Raw genomic sequence first — 19,041 nt, 5'->3', positions numbered from 1 at the left:
CAGCAAAGAAAGAAAAACATGATTACTAGCATAATCATTATTGAAAAAATCTTAGAAAGCTGTTTTAAACAGTCCACATTATTTTTCAATGCTCTAATTTGCATCATGGTAATCCATGATAATCCCTGATGTGATGTGGAGACATTTGCCTCTCCACCACTACTGCTAATAATATTTAATTTATACAGCCTTATACTGTCCACACCAGTTGTTGTTTTCAATCACTTTAAATATATTTCAGTTATAATAAGAACAGCCAATCAATTTCAAAAAACTAACCCATGGAGGTCACCAGTATTTGATTACATGTTCCTGGTCCTTTTAAAATGTTATTTTCATTACATATGGGTATATTCGATGAACATTTTTTCATTTCAATATAAATATTTACAGAGGAACACAAGAAGCGTTTATTTTTATATTACAAATAAGAGTTTAGCCTCTTAACTAAATCCGTAACATTAAATTTAAAAAAATCTAGCCACCCTTAGACATGGACATTTGATGGAAATTTCCACAGCCGTTAAAGTGATATTCATGTATTTGTATTACAACATTCATCCCTTCAGACAAATTGTACTCCATGATCGGACCCTCGCCAACTACTCATACTGGATATAGAAAGTTCTTTACGATGGAACCTCTAACATTATGAAATAAAAGTATGCTCTATTCTCTATTGAGAATAGAGCATTCTGAACTACTTTTATAAAAGAAACGCACTCCTATCTACCGAAGGATGTAAACAACCGTCTATTTCCTAGAGATTTCACATATACCTTTAAACATGACCTTATCGAATTTACGATCGTTCAAAAGCAACGGTCTACCTCAAACGCTACAACCAGCAGCATACACAACTGAGAGCCAGCTAACCATATCTAACAAAAAACCCTAAACTGCTGACAATGCTAACGCGGGCTAGCTTAGATTATAAGAAAGATAGGCCCGTCAGGAACAAATATTGGTTCATTGTGTAGAGAAACGACCTCTCTACTTACACACTCTAACAGACACGCTTGACAAATAACAGTGTGCATAACTTACTCGGGTAAATATGTAGAGGAGTAAGAGCTCCATTTATAGACGCTGAATGTCAGAACACCGTTCTCGAGAACGACAGCCATCTTGTTCAAGAGAATAACAAGCAGACAGGGCGTTGCGCACGCATATCACGGCGGAGGTAGCCACCACCAACTTAAAGGTACAGAACACCCCAACCTTTCTTCTCATTTGCTTTCTGGCAGACAGGGCGCATTATGTGATTTGCTGCCTCACATCGGTGTGGAAGTGGTACTGACACGTTGTCACTACGGTTGCCAACTCACTATCTATTTATTTATTTATTTATTTATTTATTTATTTATTTATTTATCTATCTATCTATCTATCTATCTATTTCGGTCATGTCAGTTAGATCACTCATCATCACACATCATCTTAGTGTAGTCCACACAATACACATAACCGAAAAGGGAAAGCGGGAGAAACAAAAGCTTATCTAGTCCTGCCCCCATTACCCACAGAATACATACATTCATCGTACAATACATAATTTCATCATACTAAAAAAAAATTGTTTTCTTTTTCTTATGACATTTTGACAAAAACATGTTTCAGCATCAGGTGGCACTCAGAGTCACAAAATGATCCAATCAATATATAGCAGATTGTGTTTGTTAATGAAGTTGTCTAGCCTATTGTTAAATAGTTTCTCCAGACTTTTTGACAGTTGTGGTAGTATTGAAACTGGTCTGTAATTAGTAAATTTGTGTATGTCCCCTTTCTTGAACAATGGCACTACTTTTGCCACTTTCATTTTGGTGGGAAATGTCCCTGTCTGAAATGACAGGTTGCAGATATACTGTATGCTAGAGGTGAAACGATTCCATCTATTACTTTCTTAATTAGCTTCATGTCAAGGTCATCTACATCCGTGGATGTTTTTGCTACGCATTTGTTGACCAGGTGTCTTATCTCTCTGTCCTTCACTGGGGTGAGAAACATTGTGCTGGGGTTTCTGTCTCTGTCCTTATAAAAGTGGTCCCAGAAATAAGGGACAAAAGGTGGCCTGCAACAGCAATGCAAATATGCTTTTGTGTGAATACAGTGTAATGTTTTAAGGCAATTGTCATCATGATAACAGTTTTGCAGAGGAATAAAATAGCAGAGACCTACAACGTGCATCCTCTGTATACACAAACAGTGGTGGAGAATAAATGCTTCACATTCTTACATTCTTATTGTTACATGACAAGTCACAATTCACAGATATTTAAAGTTCTTTTTTTTTCTTTTTTCTTTTTACTTTTTTTTCCAAATGTTCTTGTGCAAAACAAGGGTAGCATCAGTATAATGAGTAAACGTAGGTATGGGTACAGAGTGATGAGACAAGATAATTCAAATGCTATCCATATTATGCATATCATGCTATCCCTTATTGGTACAAAGGAGACAGCAAAAACAAATGGTGTATGCGTAGATATGTCTGTGCACCTGAACACACGTATACACATGTTAATAGTCAAGAAGATATTCAAACGTACACAGTTGCACACATATATATGAACACATTAAAAGAAACAAAACGTAATCAAACCATGGGGTTGCAAGTATGTCACATGTCACACACTTACAGCAATCACTTTTTTTACCAAAAATCTTTAAGACTGATTATCACCCCTTCTTGTGAGATAGATGTTCCATTTTTCCCAGAGGGCATTACATTTGTCCCTTTGTAATCTGAGGCTAAAAGTCAGTAGTTCCATTGTTTGAATGTCTTCAATTATGGCCTCCCACTGATTAACTGTGGGAGGTTCGGTGTTGAGCCATCTTCTTGTTACGGCTTTTTTACTGGCAGCCATGAAGATTTTTAGGAGGTATCTGTCCTTTTTTGGTAATTCTGTGTCCATGTTGCCCAGGTAGAATGATAAACAGGTGAAATTAAAATTATGCTGCAAGATGTTACTGGTAGTATTTTGAACTCCTTGCCAGAAGGGTTAAGAGTGGGACAGCTCCAGAATATGTATATGATCTGCCATACTGTGTCCACATCCTCTCCAGCATGCAGGTTGTAATCCCGTCTAGTAAGACGTTTGCTTTGGTGTTGTGAAAAATTGGATCCGATTTTTCCAGGAAAAATCTCTGCACAGTTGTGAGGCTGTAGTGGTGATTTGTGTATTAATTACATTTGTCCAGTCTTCAGGCGTAATTACAGTTCCCAATTATTTTTCCCATTTCACCTTATTTTAGGGGGTTCACACGGTGGAGTAGTGGTTAGCACTCTCGCCTTGCAGCGAGAAGACCCAGGTTCTAGCCCTGGTTGGAACAAGGACCTTTCTGCATGGAGTTTGCATGTTCTCCCCGTGTGTGCGTGGGTTCTCTCCGGGTTCTCCGGCTTCCTCCCACAGTCGAAAACATGCTATGTGGGGATAGGTAAATTGGACACTCTAAATTGACCATAGGAGTGAGTGTGAGAGTGAATGATTGTTTGTCTCTATCTGTGTGTGGCCCTGTGATGGACTGGCGAACTGTCCAGGGTGTACCCCGCCTATCGCCCGATGTAGCTGAGATTGGCACAGCACCCCCCGCGACCCTCTGGCGGAGGATAAAGCGGTAGATGATGATTGACTTATAATGTAATGTACATCACAAAGGAGCAGTAAAAGAACCATATTACTTTATTGTTTTGTTTTTTTCCTCTTTCAAGGTGAACAAAATCCAAACAAAACTTATACATTTTTTATAAAAAACAAAAGGAGAAAATGAAAAGTAAATAAATAAACTAACACAAACAAATCCGTCAATCGAGAGATAAGGATGGAAGAGACCTCTATGGCAAACTTTTCCATCTTTGCAGGTCAGATTTAATTTTAACCATTAATGGGCCGAAGTTAGCAGACGAAAGAGTGGTTAATGATCTAGTTACATTGATCCCTAGATACCTAAAGCCAGAGGGGCTCAATCTGAAAGGGACGTCAGCTTGATCCAGTTGTATTGCTGAGGCATTAACAGGATAACAGTCACTTTTAGCAGTATTAACCTTAAAGCCAGAAAAAGACCCAAATTTATGTAGAAAGGATAAAATTGCTGGTAATGATCGGCCAGGGTCAGAGACATATAACAGCAAATCATCAGCATAAAGGGATAATTTGAATTCCATTCCTAATCTGGATATCCCAGTAAAAATAGAGGAAGACCTCAAATGTAATGACAAAGGCTCTATAGCGAGAGCAAAAAGTAAGGGAGATAAAGGACACCCTTGCTGAGTGCCACGAGGCAGAGTAAAATATCTGGACTGAATGCCATTGGTGGCCATACTGGCCTGTGGGGATGTGTAAAGAAGCTGTATCCATGAGATAAAACCATTGCCAAACTCAAATTTACGCAGTACAGGAAGCAGGTAGTCCCATTCAACCCTATCGAATGCCTTCTCAGCATCAATAGAAATAGCTACTTCAGGGGTTGAAGTGGTAGTTTTGGAATAAATGATGTTTAACAAAGTGCGCACATTGTAAAAAAGCTGACATCCCTTTATAAATCCAGTTTGCTTCTCTGAAATTATGTATGGGAGAACATTTTCTAGACGGCGGGCAAGAGCCTTAGCAAGGATCTTAGCATCAACATTTATCAGCGCGATAGGTCTGTAAGAACTGCAGAGATATGGATCTTTATCTTTTTTCAAAAGCAGACTTATGGAAGCTTGTTTTAAAGTAGAAGGAAGAAAGCCATTTTCCAATGATTCCATATATACAGAGTGCAACAGTGGGGCCAATTTAGATTTAAATCTTTTTAAAAATTCTAACGGATAACCGGGGGTGGTTATGGTGCCGAAGAAGACTGGGGGGTGGAGACTCTGCGTTGATTACAGGCCTCTTAATAAGGTGACAATCAAGGACTCGTACCCCCTTCCACGCATTGACGAGTCCCTGGATCTCATTTCAGGGTCTGTATGGTTCTCCTCTCTGGATCTCCGCAGTGGGTACTATCAGGTTCCGCTTGCACCAGAGTCCCGTCCAAAAACTGTGTTCTGCACCGGCCGAGGGTTGTGGCAGTTTAAGGTGATGTGCTTCGGGCTGTGCAATGCACCCGCCACCTTTGCGTGGTTGATGGATAAAGTGCTGGCTGATGTTCCCCGGGAACAGTGTCTAGTGTACCTGGACGACATTTTGGCATATGGGGGCTCCTTTGAGTCTGCGTTGGAGGCCCTCAGACGAGTCCTGGAAAGGATCCGGGCTGCAGGCTTGAAGTAGCACCCTGATAAGTGCCATTTTATGAAGAGGGAGGTTTCATTCTCGGGGCACAGGGTGACTGGGGAGGGGATCATCACCATGGCTGACAAGGTAGTGATGGTGCGGAGCTGGCCTACTCCTGCAAATCGGAGGCAGCTAAAAAGTTTCATTGGGCTGGCCTCGTATTACAGGAGGTTCGTGCAGGGTTTTTCGCCACCATTGCAGCGCCCCTACACCAGCTGTTGGAGAAGGACCGGTCCTATGGCTGGACAGAGGAGTGTCAGGCGGCTTTTCAGCATCTGCAGCGCGCATTGTGTTAGGCCCCAGTGCTGGCGCCGCCCAGCCCCTTGCTAGCTTTTGTCCTCGACACCGATGCGAGCAGTGAGGAGGTGGGGGTGGGGGTGTACTTTCTCAGGTGTGGCCTGAGGGTGAGAGGGTGGTGGCCTACTTTAGCAAGGCGTTTGAGAAGCCAGAGCGCAATTACTGCGTCACACGTCGTGAGCTGTTGGCCGTGCTGCGGTCTGTGAGACATTTTAAGTACTACCTGTGCGGGCTGCCTTTCGTAGTTCAGGCTCAGGAGCGTCCACCATGGGAGGACGTGGGGGCACTGTCCCGGAGCACCAAAGGGCTCTGGGCCAAGTTTGGGGAGTTGAGGTTGCGCCAGGGGTTGCTGCAGTGGGCCTGGGTGGCACCGGGGGGAGGCAGGACGTGGCAGTTGGTGGTTCCGCGGAGCAGGCAGGGGGCTGTGTTGGAGGCCATGCATGGTGCCTGGGGGTCAGGGCACTTTGGAGCCACCAAGACCCTGCGTCGTCTCCGACAAGGTTTTTACTGGGGTAACTATCAGAGGGATGTGGCGGATTTTTTCCCGGAGGTGCGACGCGTGTACGGCCCGCAAGGGCCCCACTGGGCGTTCACAAGCCCCGCTCAAGCAGCTCCGTGTGGGAGCCCCTTTGGAATGAGTGGCGGTGGACATCATGGGCCCGTTACCCATCACTGACAGGGGCAACCGTTACATCCTGACGGCCATGGATTATTTTAGCAAATGGCCGGAAGCGTACCCCATTGCTGATATGTAGGCGGAGACAGTCGCGGACGCGCTGGTTGAGGGCATGTTCTGTCGTTTTGGGGTGCCCGAATCACTACATAGTGACCAAGGTCGTAACTTTGAGTCCAGGGTTTTCGCCGCGATGTGCGAGCGCCTGGGAATTCATAAGACCCGCACCACCCGCTCCCTCTGGGCGAGGGGTTTAGTTGGGAGGGGGTAGTGTAGCGTAGCTACGTTTAAGAGCACGCCCCATCCAGTGTGTTTACGTTGGTTCAGCGCCGGAAGAAGCAATAAATCTAGCCGGGAACGGCGAAAGAGAGAACACGTCTCCTCGTCACTTGAGAGTGTTACAATGTGTACAATTTCAAACAGAAGCAAGCTCATACAGTTTCTTATGTAAATTTACCTCTTCAGGTCAGGTTTTCAGTGAAGTTGAAAAATATGACAGAGGTACAGGTTGAACAGTTTCTTTTTTCTTGAATTCGGAACTCACCTGCAATTACAATAAAAACAATGGTAAACAAAACTCACCCTATTTTCATGTCAATGTCACATTTGATATGGCAGTTCAGGCCATTCAAGATACACTGTAAGAAGTCTTTCAGTGGTATTGTCCATTTTACTTTATTTTTTAAAAGTATATTTATTCCAATAAATCAATTTATTTTTCAGTTTTAGTTTTTTGAGTTATCTTTAGTAGTAACTCACTTTTTTTATGTGATAAAATTAATTTTATCGGACTTCAACATAAATTGATTTATCAAAACTCAGTTTAAACGTTTATATCAGACGTAAAACGTCATGACCCGCCCACCTGCAGCAACGGATGAACAAGCCCGGGCATGCATGCTTCACTGGCCAGTGTTCCAGGATTTGAAGACACGTTTTTTCGCGGAGCCTAAGGAAAACACTTTACCGAACTCATGTAAGTAACAATTCATATTGTTAAAAGTCAGATTTTTTTAAATTTTGCAATTTGCAAAAGCATGGCTCTGTTTCCTAACGTTATATCCTGTCGCCAATCGCCATTTCGAATTTTCTCTTACCTCTAATAGCTCATTAACTTCAATCAAACACTGTTTAGACCTGTGCAGTTTATAATTAGCGTTTTCTTTGCGTGGTAGTTTAATATGTTAAATATATAGTGACTTGTACAAAAAAACTATTGGCGCTTCGACGTCGTATTTGGCAGTGTAGGCTGCCACACACACATACACGAAGGTACTGGCAGGAGAGGGATAATCATTTGGTGGCGCTGAATGTGGTGTGGTTTTTTAACCTTCAGTACTTTCTGCCATTGTCCTTGTCAAGGGGGTTATTTACTGCAGTGTGTGTGTGGAGGATAATTAGAACATACTGGACTTTATTTCACGGTGAAGTGCGGACCGATGTGCCGCCCTCTCATCATCATGGCTAACACAGAACAACAACTGGCCCTCACTAGGAGCGTGGTGACGTCATGTCATGTACGTACCGTAACCCTTTCACAATAAAGCAGTACAGCGTATCAGTCTACTGTAATACAGGGAGTTACAACCATAGATATATATATAAAGGCTAGATGTCTTACGGCGGAGTGTCGAACGTCCGCACAGGGCGGCCATTTTGCCACAGTCAGCCCTCTCACCCATAACATGTGTTGTAGTGGTACATGGACTTTTTAAATAACCATAACTTGCTCAATTTTCTATCGATTTTCAAACGGTTTGATTTGTTATAAACGTCAGAGATGTAGTTATTATGACACTGCATATTTATTAATAATTATAACCATGGGCTTCAAATAACATTAAACAGAACAGAATGGTGCAATGAATACATACACACACACAAGGTATTTATGTTAAGGTATTTATTTAGGTTGCCCATGCTCTTTTAAATGCTGGAGTTCTCTCCGCTCTCATCTGTCAAGATACCATCCAGAAGTCAAATTCCTCAACTCACCTCAAGTAAGTCCTTCATTCACCTGCCCTCTGTGTAAAAAACCTGGATTTCCTAATGAAAAGGATTTTTTTGAACACATAGGTCATCATCTCAAGAATAATGAGACTGTGAAATGTGTCTTTGAAGGTTGCGATCACCAAACTAATGTGTATGGGACATTTGCAACGCACAAACACAGGAAGCATACTCCACATACGTCACAAGATTTCAAACCAGGGGTTATCTCTGAGTTACCAGAGGAAGTACTTGATTTTGAAGCCTCTGAAGAGGGTGGTGACAACAGTGGTAATTATGAAGATAGTCACACTAATGCACACTACGAAGAGGAAGATGGAAGCAATGTCGTTGTAGAGTATATAGCGTCCCTCTTGTTGAAATTAGAGAGTGTTCATAATGTTTCAGTTCGGTGCATAGATGAATTGGTTGATGAGCTTCACTTTATAGCAAGTTCTGCCCCCATTTCTTTAGTTAAAAGTGTTATTGTTTCACATTTTAAGAAAAATAACCAAACCCTTGATGACACTTTTGTTACATCTTTGGTGGAAGAATTGTACAAATCCAATCCCCTAAGCGCAGCACTCAGTAGTGTTGGTTCTCTGTCCTCATCGTTCAAGAGACGACAGTATTATAAAGAAAAATTTTAAGTTGTTGAACCTGTTGAGTACGTCTTTGAACCAAATAAGAAGAGAAGCTTCCAATATATCCCAATTCTTCAATCCTTGATTCAGATTTTGGATAAAGAAAATCTTAGAGAAAAAGTTCTAAGTAAAGAACAGAACAAGTCATCTACTAAATATGAATCATATCGAGATGGTACAATCTATAAAGAGAATTCTTTTTATTCTGAAGAACTAAGAATTACACTTGTACTGTACGTTGATGATTTCGAAATTTGCAATCCGCTCGGAACATCAAGAAAGAAGCACAAGATTACAGCTGTATACTGGGTGTTTGGCAACCTTCCACACTCATCTCGATCCACTCTCAGCTCTGTATACTTGGCTCTTTTATGTAAAGCAGTTGACATCAAAAGATTTGGCTATGATGAAGTGCTTGCCCCTTTGTTAAAAGACATTGCTGTCTTGGAGCGTGATGGCATCTACATTTCCTCTGTTGGACAAAATGTCAAAGGAAGTGTGTTTTGTGTAGCTGCTGACAATCTTGGGGCACACTCAATTTGTGGACTAGTGGAACATTTTTCTGGACCATTCATTTGCAGATTTTGTCTTGGACAACGATCAGAATTTCTAAGAAAGGAGGTGAGGTCTTGTGTATTTCCTGCTCGCACCCAAGAAGCACATGCTGCTCATCTATTGACCGTCAAAGAAAACCCTGCTTTGACACACTGTTTTGGTGTAAAAAAGGCTTGCCCATTGACTGAAAATCTGAGCCACTTCCACTGTGTCACTGGCTACCCACCTGACATATTACATGACATTTTTGAAGGGATTGTTCCCTTGGAACTGGGTCTGTGCTTCAGTGTTTTCATTTCTAAGAAATATTTCACATTTAGTGAACTTAACAGTGCTATCTCACAGTTTCCATATAAATGGGCTGACAAGACTAACTGTCCTCAGCCAGTGCCTGCAACCTTCTCCTCAAAAAAAAGGATTGGAGGAAACGCACATGAAAATTGGGCCCTCATACGACTGTTGCCATTCATTATTGGACATAGAATACCTTTAAATGATCTACCCTGGCTTCTGCTCATGTCTTTAAAAGACATTATTGAGCTTGTTGTTGCTCCAGTCCATAATGAGGAAAGCATTGCATATCTTGACTCAAAAATTTCTGAACACCGACACAGATTCCAGGAAGTATTCCCTAATGAAAACTTGATCCCAAAGCACCACGATGCGGTTTGAAGCAAAACATAGCCAGTTCAAAAGGATTGTAAGGCATACTGGCAACTTTAAGAACATACTCATGTCCCTGGCTAAAAAGCACCAGCTTATGATAAGCCACCACCTGCATTCCACAACAGTTTTGCCTGCTCTCAGTGTTGTAAGAGTAACAGCAGTTCCAGGAGATGTCTTGCATGTAGATATTCAGGAGTCAATTAGGCATCTATCTCCTTCTCAGTCTCAAGTTCAGCTGGCTGACACAGTCACCTATCAGGGAACGAGGTACTCAAAAGGCATGATTGTGGCCTATGGTTCTACTGCAGGTCTTCTTTTTTTTGCAGAGATTGTTCAGATTGCACTTGTTGGGGAAAGAGTGCATTTTATCGTGAGAACACAGAAAGCCTGGTATGATGAACACTATCGTGGACATTATCTGGAGAAGATGAACCAGATAACTCTTGTTGAGCATGTGATGTATGTCCACTGTCAGCCTATATTGTTGCAGGAAAGCAAATGGTGACATTAAAGCGCCACATCTGTCTCCAGTGTTGAGTATCATTGTATAAACCTCTCCATCTTCTGTCTTCCTAGAAATGGAGCAAACTGTGAGATTCCGGGTCCTGATTGATCATGAAGTCAAGAAACTAACTCTCAGCACTGGAATACCTTCAACTGTGGACGAGTTGGTTACAGCTGTCAAAGAAAGTTTTTCCATCGCCACAGATATAAGTCTTCAATACAAAGATGAAGAATTTGATGACTTCTTCACCCTGACCTCTACAAATGGACTGAAAGATAAAGACACACTTAAGGTTGTGTATGTACCCCTACACTTAACGCTGACACTTGTTCCCCAAGAAAGCACCCCTGATACTTCTGATGTCAGCTCTGGGGACTCACTAGATACTGTGATTCTGAGTCCCTCCCCCTCTATAAAGGCAGAGCCCATGGCCTGCTGTGTTTCCCATTCCAACTTTCTCACACAACACTGAACTTGCGTTGAGACAAGGAAATTAGATTTTTTTAAGAGATGGCACCCCAATGACATCACCACGTATCAAATCAGACATCTAGAGCACCTGGCTGAGGCCATGTTTTCCTACACAGCTTATCCAAATGATGCCCAGAGATCTGAGGTGGCACAGGCACTAGTAGAGAAGCATCCCTGCTTGAAGGAGCCTGGATCCTTTAATGGAACTTACGGGTGGCAGCAAGTACAAATGTGGAAACTATCGGACCAAACGGAAAGCACTGGGAAGCCCTGAACTCCTGGTAAACTCACTGAGTCACAAGTCAGAGGATGAGCGAAGACCTGCTAAAAATGTCAAGAAACCAAAGAGGGCAGAGGTGAATTACCTGCCCTCACACCCACATGGTGAAACAGATGACAGCCTTGAGAATCTGAGACTTGACCTAATTGCAGCCTGTCAGAGAAAGGACTGTACAAGGAGCATAAATGATACGATGGCCAGAACATACAGTTGGAGAAGACAGGAAGTGGTTGCCAAGTCTCCTGGAGTGGCAGAATTTAAGGAAAGATGGCCTGCCCTCTTCGAACCATTCCAGGTAAATGATTTATCATTCTATTTTGCCTGACCAAGTTTCCAGTGTGACTTGGACATGACATACTAGACTTTTTGCCTGACAACATATACTAAAGCCCTTAATATCTTAAGTAACAGTCAACATTTGCTGTCTTACTGTCACTCCGGCAGTTTGCCCCGCCCCCTCCTCTGCCGGCCTGCCGGCCCTGATTACACACACCTGCTGACAATCAAGCCATGTGGACTTTAAAAACTCTCTGTTCCCCTGTTCCAGTGCCAGTGTGTTTTTCGCTCCATGCCTGATCACCAGAGCTCCTCGTCACAGCCACAGATTCCACAAGTTTTTGATCCTCTTTGTGAGAGACGCTTTCCTTTGTAAGTTTTCTTATCATAGCCTGTTAGCTGATACTTAGTTAAGATTTATAGCCCCTTTTGTTTTCCTCCTTGGGAGAGATTTCTGTTTGTTAATTTTTACAGCCTTTTAGGAACTCCAATCCCTAGGATTGTGACTTACGTTTTATAAGTAAGACTGAGTAGATCCAATCGTTTACAGTTAGGCCCAGAAATATTTGGACAGCGACACAAGTTTTGTTATTTTAGCTGTTTACGAAAACATATTCAGGATACAAATATATAAACCATATGGGGTTATAGAGCAGACTCTCAGCTGTAATTTGAGAGTATTCACATATTATTATTCCAAATCGGAGCAAGGGTTTAGGAATTACAGCTCTTTAATACGTAGCCACCTCTTTTTCAAGGGACCAAAAGTAATTGGACAATTGACTCAGAAGGCTGCAAAAAAAAATAACATGGCTGCATGGGCTATTCGATCGTTAACCTGTCATCAATTAAGCAGTTAAAAGGTCTGGAGTTGATTCCAGGTGTGGTGTTTGCATTTGGAAGCTGTTGCTGTGAACACACAACATGCAGTCAAAGGAGCTCTCAATGGAGATGAAACAGACCATCCTGAGGCTGAAAAAAGAATAAGAAATCCATCAGAGAGATAGCAGAAATGTTAGGAGTGGCCAAATCATCTGTTTGGTACATTCTGAGAAAAAAAGAGTGCACTGGTGAGCTTGGGAACTCAAAAAGGCCTGGACGTCCACGGAAGATAACAGTGGTGGATGATCGCAGAATCATTTCCATGGTGAAGAAAAACCCCTTCACAACATCCACTCAAGTGAAGAACACACTTCAGGAAGTAGGTGTATCATTATCCAAGTCTACCATAAAGAGAAGACTTCATGAGAGTAAATACAAAGGATTCACCACAAGGTGCAAACCATTAATCAGCCTCAAAAATAGAAAGGCCAGAAATGACTTTGCCAAAAAACACCTGAAGAAGCCAGCCCAGTTCTAGAACAGCATTCTTTGGACAGATGAGACTAAGATCAACCTGTACCAGAATGATGGGAAGAAGAAAGTTTGGAGAAGAATTGGAACAGCTCATGATCCAAAGCACACCACATCTTCTGTAAAACATGGTCGAGGCAGTGTGATGGCATGAGCATGCATGGCTTCCAATGTGTTTATTGATGATGTGACAAAATACAGAAGCAGCCGGATGAATTCTGAAGTGTATCGGGATATACTTTCTGCTCAGATTCAGCCAAATGCAGCAAAGTTGATCGGACGGCGCTTCACAGTACAGATGGACAATGATCCAAAACATACTGCAAGAGCAACCAAGGAGTTTTTTAAAGCAAAGAAGTGTAATATTCTTCAATGGCCTAGTGAATCACCAAATCTCAACCCAATCGAGCATGCATTTCACTTGCTCAAGACAAAACTTAAGGCAGAAAGACCCACAAACAAGCAACCACTGAAGACAGCTGCAGTAAAGGCCTGGCAAAGCATCACAAAGGAGGAAACCCAGCGTTTGGTGATGTCCATGGGTTCCAGGCTTAAGGTAGTCATTGCCTGCAAAGGATTCTCAACAAAATACTGAAAAGTAACATTTTACTTAGGGTTATGTTTATTTGTCCAATTACTTTTGAGCCCCTGAAATGAGGAGCGTTTTATAAAAATAGCTACAATTCCTACATGTTTAATCATATATTTTTGTTCAACCCCTTGAATTAAACCTTAAAGTCTGCACTTCAATTCCGTTGTAGTTGTTCCATTTCAAATCCAATGTGGTGGCATGCAGAGCCTAAATCATGAAGATTGTGTCACTGTCCAAATATTTCTGGGCCTAACTGTAGATTGCGTTTTGTTTTTGACCTCGTTCTTAGTTAGTTAAAGATCGCCAATCAGTAGGATTGTGCTTTGAGTTTGTTTTCGTTTTGAAGTGCTTAGAGCCTTGTTTTTCCTCCGTTTGGAGAGTTTTCTGTTTAAGTTTTACATGATAGTCTGAGTTTGTTTCCTCTTCGGAGTGATTTTTTGTTTCCGCGTTTATAGTTCCGCAACGTTTCTTTTGAAGAGCGTTGCGCTCCCCATTGGTTATAGTTTTTCATAGCCACGCTTTGTTTTCCCTCAGTAAAGAGGATTTGCCTTGTGTTTTGTTTAAGAGTGCCAATAAAGACAATTAAAAGGCCTCTGAGTCCTCGCTGATCCGTCTCGTCACTTACAGATTAATGAAGAGTTCCGAAGGTGCACTGCTATTCCACTGGAATCAACATTTATGTCCCAGCTGGACAGGTACACTCCAAAGCTCCTGGAGCTCTTCAGTGCAAAAGGAGGAGTGACTGGTCAGCGCATCAAGAACTTGTTGATGGAACTGATACAGGTAGGTTAAAAGTGGTTTAAAATGTTAAAACTGACTAATCATGCCCTAAAGGAATAATGGTATCACAGATTTGAAGTGAAATTGCCAACAAAATGTATTTATTTATTATTCTTCTATTAACTCTAGGACCCAAGTGTCTCTGCAGTGAAGAAGAGAGATGTGACTCTGAGATGCCTCATAGAGTACATGGGAGCGAGTGGACAGGAGCTAATCTCTGACTACTGTGTAAGTATTGTTTAAAAGCAGGTTTGGATCAATCTCATGTACAAGCTTAAATTGGGTTGACTTTTATGTGAACTGACTGAACCAGCAGTTGTCAGGTGGAGGTGGAGCTGTTTGTTTTTGTTTTAATTTCTAGTGGTTCGATTCAGGTTTTTTATATGCAAATTGAAAATGCTAATAAAAAGCATGTTGCTGGAAATGCATCTATTATATTGTCAAGTTTAATGTACAAGATCTCAAATTAGAATTCAAAAGTTTTCAAAATGGTCTTCACAAAAGTAATCATCTGAATTAAATCACACAACTTGTATTAATTATAAAATGAGATTGTGTTTTTTTTTTTTTTTTTTTTTAATTACTGTTTTTGTATCTTAAAGGGACCACTGTTCATGAGGACCTGAAAATGAAGAATATGAGCATCTACATCTGTCGTGAGCCAAATGCAGTAGGAATCATCATTGAAGGAATACCAGTCCTTACTCATCTTGGAAACCTGACCAAAGCATGCTGCCTACTCCTGGGGTTGACGTATGCAATTAATCTTGAGTATCCATCCAAACTTTCCAAAACATTTGAGGTGTTTCAAAGACTTTTTGTGGGACTTGACACACTGTGCCCAAAGCCAACCCCCAAATTCATGACTCTCAAAAACAAGCTTCTAGTCTAGGCAGTCAGCCATGACTGTCAGTTTGCACTTGTGTCTTTTCAAGATCATTATACATTGTACATTGAGTGGAATTCTTCAGAATGTTTTAACGGTTTGTGCTGTTCAGGTCAGTTTTTTTTTAGTTTTTTTTTTTTTTTTTTTATGTTTTATACACACTAAATTGCCCCACTGTGAAGCTGCAACTGGTCAGAAGCTGGAATCTGAGTTTTTTTCAGTTAAGATGCTTTAATATGATGTACACAGTAAAAAACTGTTCTCTGAACGTTCTACTAAGCAGCACATAATAATCTGAGGTCATGCATTCTTGTATGCACTAAATACAGATGTTCTTTACTGTTTATATGGCACAGCTCATTGCCACTGTTTGGATATGGCTTGCGAATATGCACATGTATGGCTTATGAATATGTATACTGTTTAAAAAAAGAAAACTGTACTGTGAAGGTGTTCTACGCAGCACTTTAAAAAGTTGAGGTCATGCATTCTATGCACAATGTTGACTGTTCATACTGTCCAGCCCATTGCCACTGTTTTGATATGGTAATGATTTAATAAAGATTGGAATTTGATATGTCTTGATATTACTATTATTATGCTAACTATTTTAAGCAGTTTCCATTTTCAATACAAAGGGTGACTTGGTCAAAATTAAAAAAATAGAGTAAAAATTATTTTTTTATTTATGTTAAATGTCTTATTTCAATTAAGTCTTGTGTGCTTTAATATGCTGATGTTTTTTTACATTGATTTTACTCAATTTCTTGGCTTTTTCTGTAACTGCAACTTAATCTTTTTGCATACATCGAAATGCATATTATTAAGTTCTCCTTACTCAAAATACCAATTAGTTGACTAAACTCACAAAAAGTGGTTAGAAAATGTTGCCTTTTTATTGAGTTAGATCTAGGCAACCGTTTTTACAGTATGCAAATGCAGGATATGTGTATTTATCTTTCTCTATGTCTTTTCTATGGCACATTCAACCTTAGTTGAGAAAAGTTTCGGAGAGAGACAGAGACTGACACAGCAGAAAGACATACATCTCACTATGTTTTGTATTTATCTGTAATGTAGCACAGTGTATTAAATTGATATCAGTTTGTTCCATCACACATTCATTCACTTACCTCACGCACATGGAAGAGAGCCGGCCACCTTGTTTTGAAATGTGCTATCATTGGTGCCTCTTGAACTACCTCTTCTCTTCTGAGTGCAAAGGTGTTGTCCATCATCTTCGCCACCTTGTCATCATTATTTCTTTCCCTGACTTCTGACAGTAGAGCCACTCTTGTCTTTTCCAGCGTCTCTGCTGTTTCATCAGTTGGATAGGCGGGGCAGTAATTCACTTCTGCTTTTTTCGGCCTCTTAACACCATAGGCAGGACTTTTTGCCATCAGGTTTTTGGTTTAGGGCATTCACTGTAACTTCTGGGCACCCGAGGCCCTTGAGCTTTGTTCTGTAGTTACCTAGTTTGTATTTCAAGCTTGCCTTTCATCTGCCATATCCAGAGACAGAACCTGGCTCTTTAAACATGGATGTTTTGATACAAGAGCTTCTGCCACATCCTCAAATTCTGAGTCAGAGAGGTACACTTTGTACTGGATGATCGTTTCAGCTAAGCCATTAAGAATGGCGGATTTTAGTTTTACATCAGAATTCAACAAAATTCCAGTTGCTTTGAAAGCAGTGTTGGCCCTGTCCAGCTGTAGCTCAGTATCATAGGAGAACCACAGGCCATGCAGACAACCTAGAGGAGGTGGACTCTGGAGAAGAAAGTATGTCTGTATCAAATGAGCACCCAGATGAAAGGGATGAGGAGTCATCTGGGGAGCAGGAGGAGGTGCAGAGCCACCAGGCTGGGCAAGTGCATCTGAAATAAAGATGACCTTAATGGTACCTTTGTCCTGAACATCCTGCTGTCCTACTGGGTCAGGGAGAAGGTGGGAAATAAAGAAAGAAAGAAAGATGGAGGAGGGGAACAGATTAGGTCAAGGGAAGGAAGAAGAAGTTAAGGATGTTGACTTAACTACTATTCTTAAATCAGCTCAACAAGAATTTGTAAATCTTTGAGCAGATTTTTGAGTTAAGTTGGGCCAACTCGGTCGATTGCTCATGTGCGCATGCGCAGCAAGCCTGAACCAGTTTGAACCTGTTTTAACAGCTCTGTGCTGAAGGTGTGCTCCTGTCCGACGTTTTGTGGAGCAAAAACCACGGGAGCTGACAAAACTTTCGCTCTAGCAGGAAAGCCAAGTGTGTTTTTACTTTCATCATGCTGAATTAGTGCAGACTGACTTTTTTTTACTGTATGTCATTGTTTGCTGTTGGTAACTTTTTCGCACACGCCTCGTAAACAGGGCTTGGAGGATCATATTTTTTTTAAGAAAGTGGTGTAAGTAATTCGGAAACTATATTAATTGTAGCTAACGTTGTGTATTTTTTATCTTTTTTAAACCAGGCGGTAAACAACAATGGTGTTCGTTTATTATGTGAACGCCAGCCGAGCGTGGACCGCTCCAACTGTCTCTTAACCTGTTCTTCCCGGTCTAGCATGTCTTCTCAGAATATATTTTTTTCTATCGCAAGTCCTGGTTCAGGCTTGCTGCGCATGCGCACATGAGCAATCGACCGAGTTGGCCCAACTTAACTCAAAAATCTGTTGTTGTGGCGGGTATTTTCATTCCTCTGCGAAATTTAACTACTTTCCTGCACTTAAGGGTGCACAGGAAACCACATATTCACTAGATATTGCACATGACGAGTGTAGTTTTTTGAAATATGTTTTGCTGTTAACATGGTCAGATATTTAACATAGTGCAGACTCAGAACAAGTTACCCAAGAATGTCCTGTACAGAGAAATTCTGACATTATGGTTTGATAATATTTTTCTGGTTTTCTTGTTAAGATATCTGAAGAATTTAAAGGGGACATATTATACCCTATTTCCCCCATTAAAATAGTTCCCTGGTGTCCTAATGAACATGTCAGTGACATGCCTTGGTCAAAATACCATAAGGATGAAGCACCATAGCAGTTCAATAACCCTGCTAAACCCGCCCCTTTCAGAACGCTCGGTTTTCCTGCATGGTCCCTATATATGCAAATGAGACACAGGCAAACACACACCCACTTCTTCCAGGGGGTTTCTGATTTGTCCTCGTTACAGCGCTTTACAGCTCTATTCGTCTCCCCCTCCCTCCACTAGTTCTCTGACAATATCAACATGGCAGCGTGCGCAGAAAACAGCGAGAGTGCCGTCACAGGAAGAGACGCCTGACATAAGGATCGAGCCGAACAGTGCCGAACTGTAAAACAGTTAAAAACACTTAGTAACAGCACCGCTGATCGCGCGGCGAGCTGAATAAACTGCCGTGTATGCGACTGTATCAGACCGGTGACTGTGCTCCGGAGACCTCGCCACCGCTGATCGCCACATACAGCGGCAGTTTAGGCAGATCGCCGCTCGCCGCTGGCGATCAGCGGTGGCGAGGTCTCCGGAGCACAGTCAATGCTGTCCCTATGTCTTTTTAACGGATTTTCACAGGGAGTGCAGCACCGATGCACAGAGAGTGCAGCACCGCTGATCGCCACCGCTGATCGCCAGCTGCTGCATGTGACTGTATCAGACGGAGTCTGTGCTCCGGTCATGGAGGACGTACTGAACAAATATTTGTAATTAGGACGTGTCAGAATGGTTAGTTATGAGCTCTATTTGACCTTTTCTTAACAATGTGTGTGTTTGTACGTCGGTGAAATACGTTCGCTGACTAAATACAGCGACCGCTGGCCGCAGTCTGATGTGAAGTGGTGCGAAC

At 41.7% G+C, this 19,041-nt stretch overlaps 1 protein-coding gene across 2 annotated transcripts in view; it reads right to left on the bottom strand.

Annotated features, from left to right (window-relative positions):
- The window catches only part of mkln1 (muskelin 1, intracellular mediator containing kelch motifs), a 54,088-nt gene extending 52,918 nt beyond the window's left edge, over positions 1 to 1,170 (bottom strand). For both annotated transcript variants that reach the window (XM_058625849.1, XM_058625850.1), the window contains exon 1: positions 1,048 to 1,170. In XM_058625849.1, the coding sequence (XP_058481832.1) occupies positions 1,048 to 1,127 (80 nt within the window). In that variant the 5' untranslated portion in view covers positions 1,128 to 1,170. The remainder of the gene's footprint in view (positions 1 to 1,047) is intronic.
- Between the last annotated feature and the right edge of the window lie 17,871 nt (positions 1,171 to 19,041).

Source organism: Solea solea, chromosome 3 (genome assembly GCF_958295425.1).
Source record: "Solea solea chromosome 3, fSolSol10.1, whole genome shotgun sequence".
Taxonomy (NCBI): domain Eukaryota; kingdom Metazoa; phylum Chordata; class Actinopteri; order Pleuronectiformes; family Soleidae; genus Solea; species Solea solea.
This window is presented reverse-complemented; position numbering and strand designations above follow the sequence as displayed.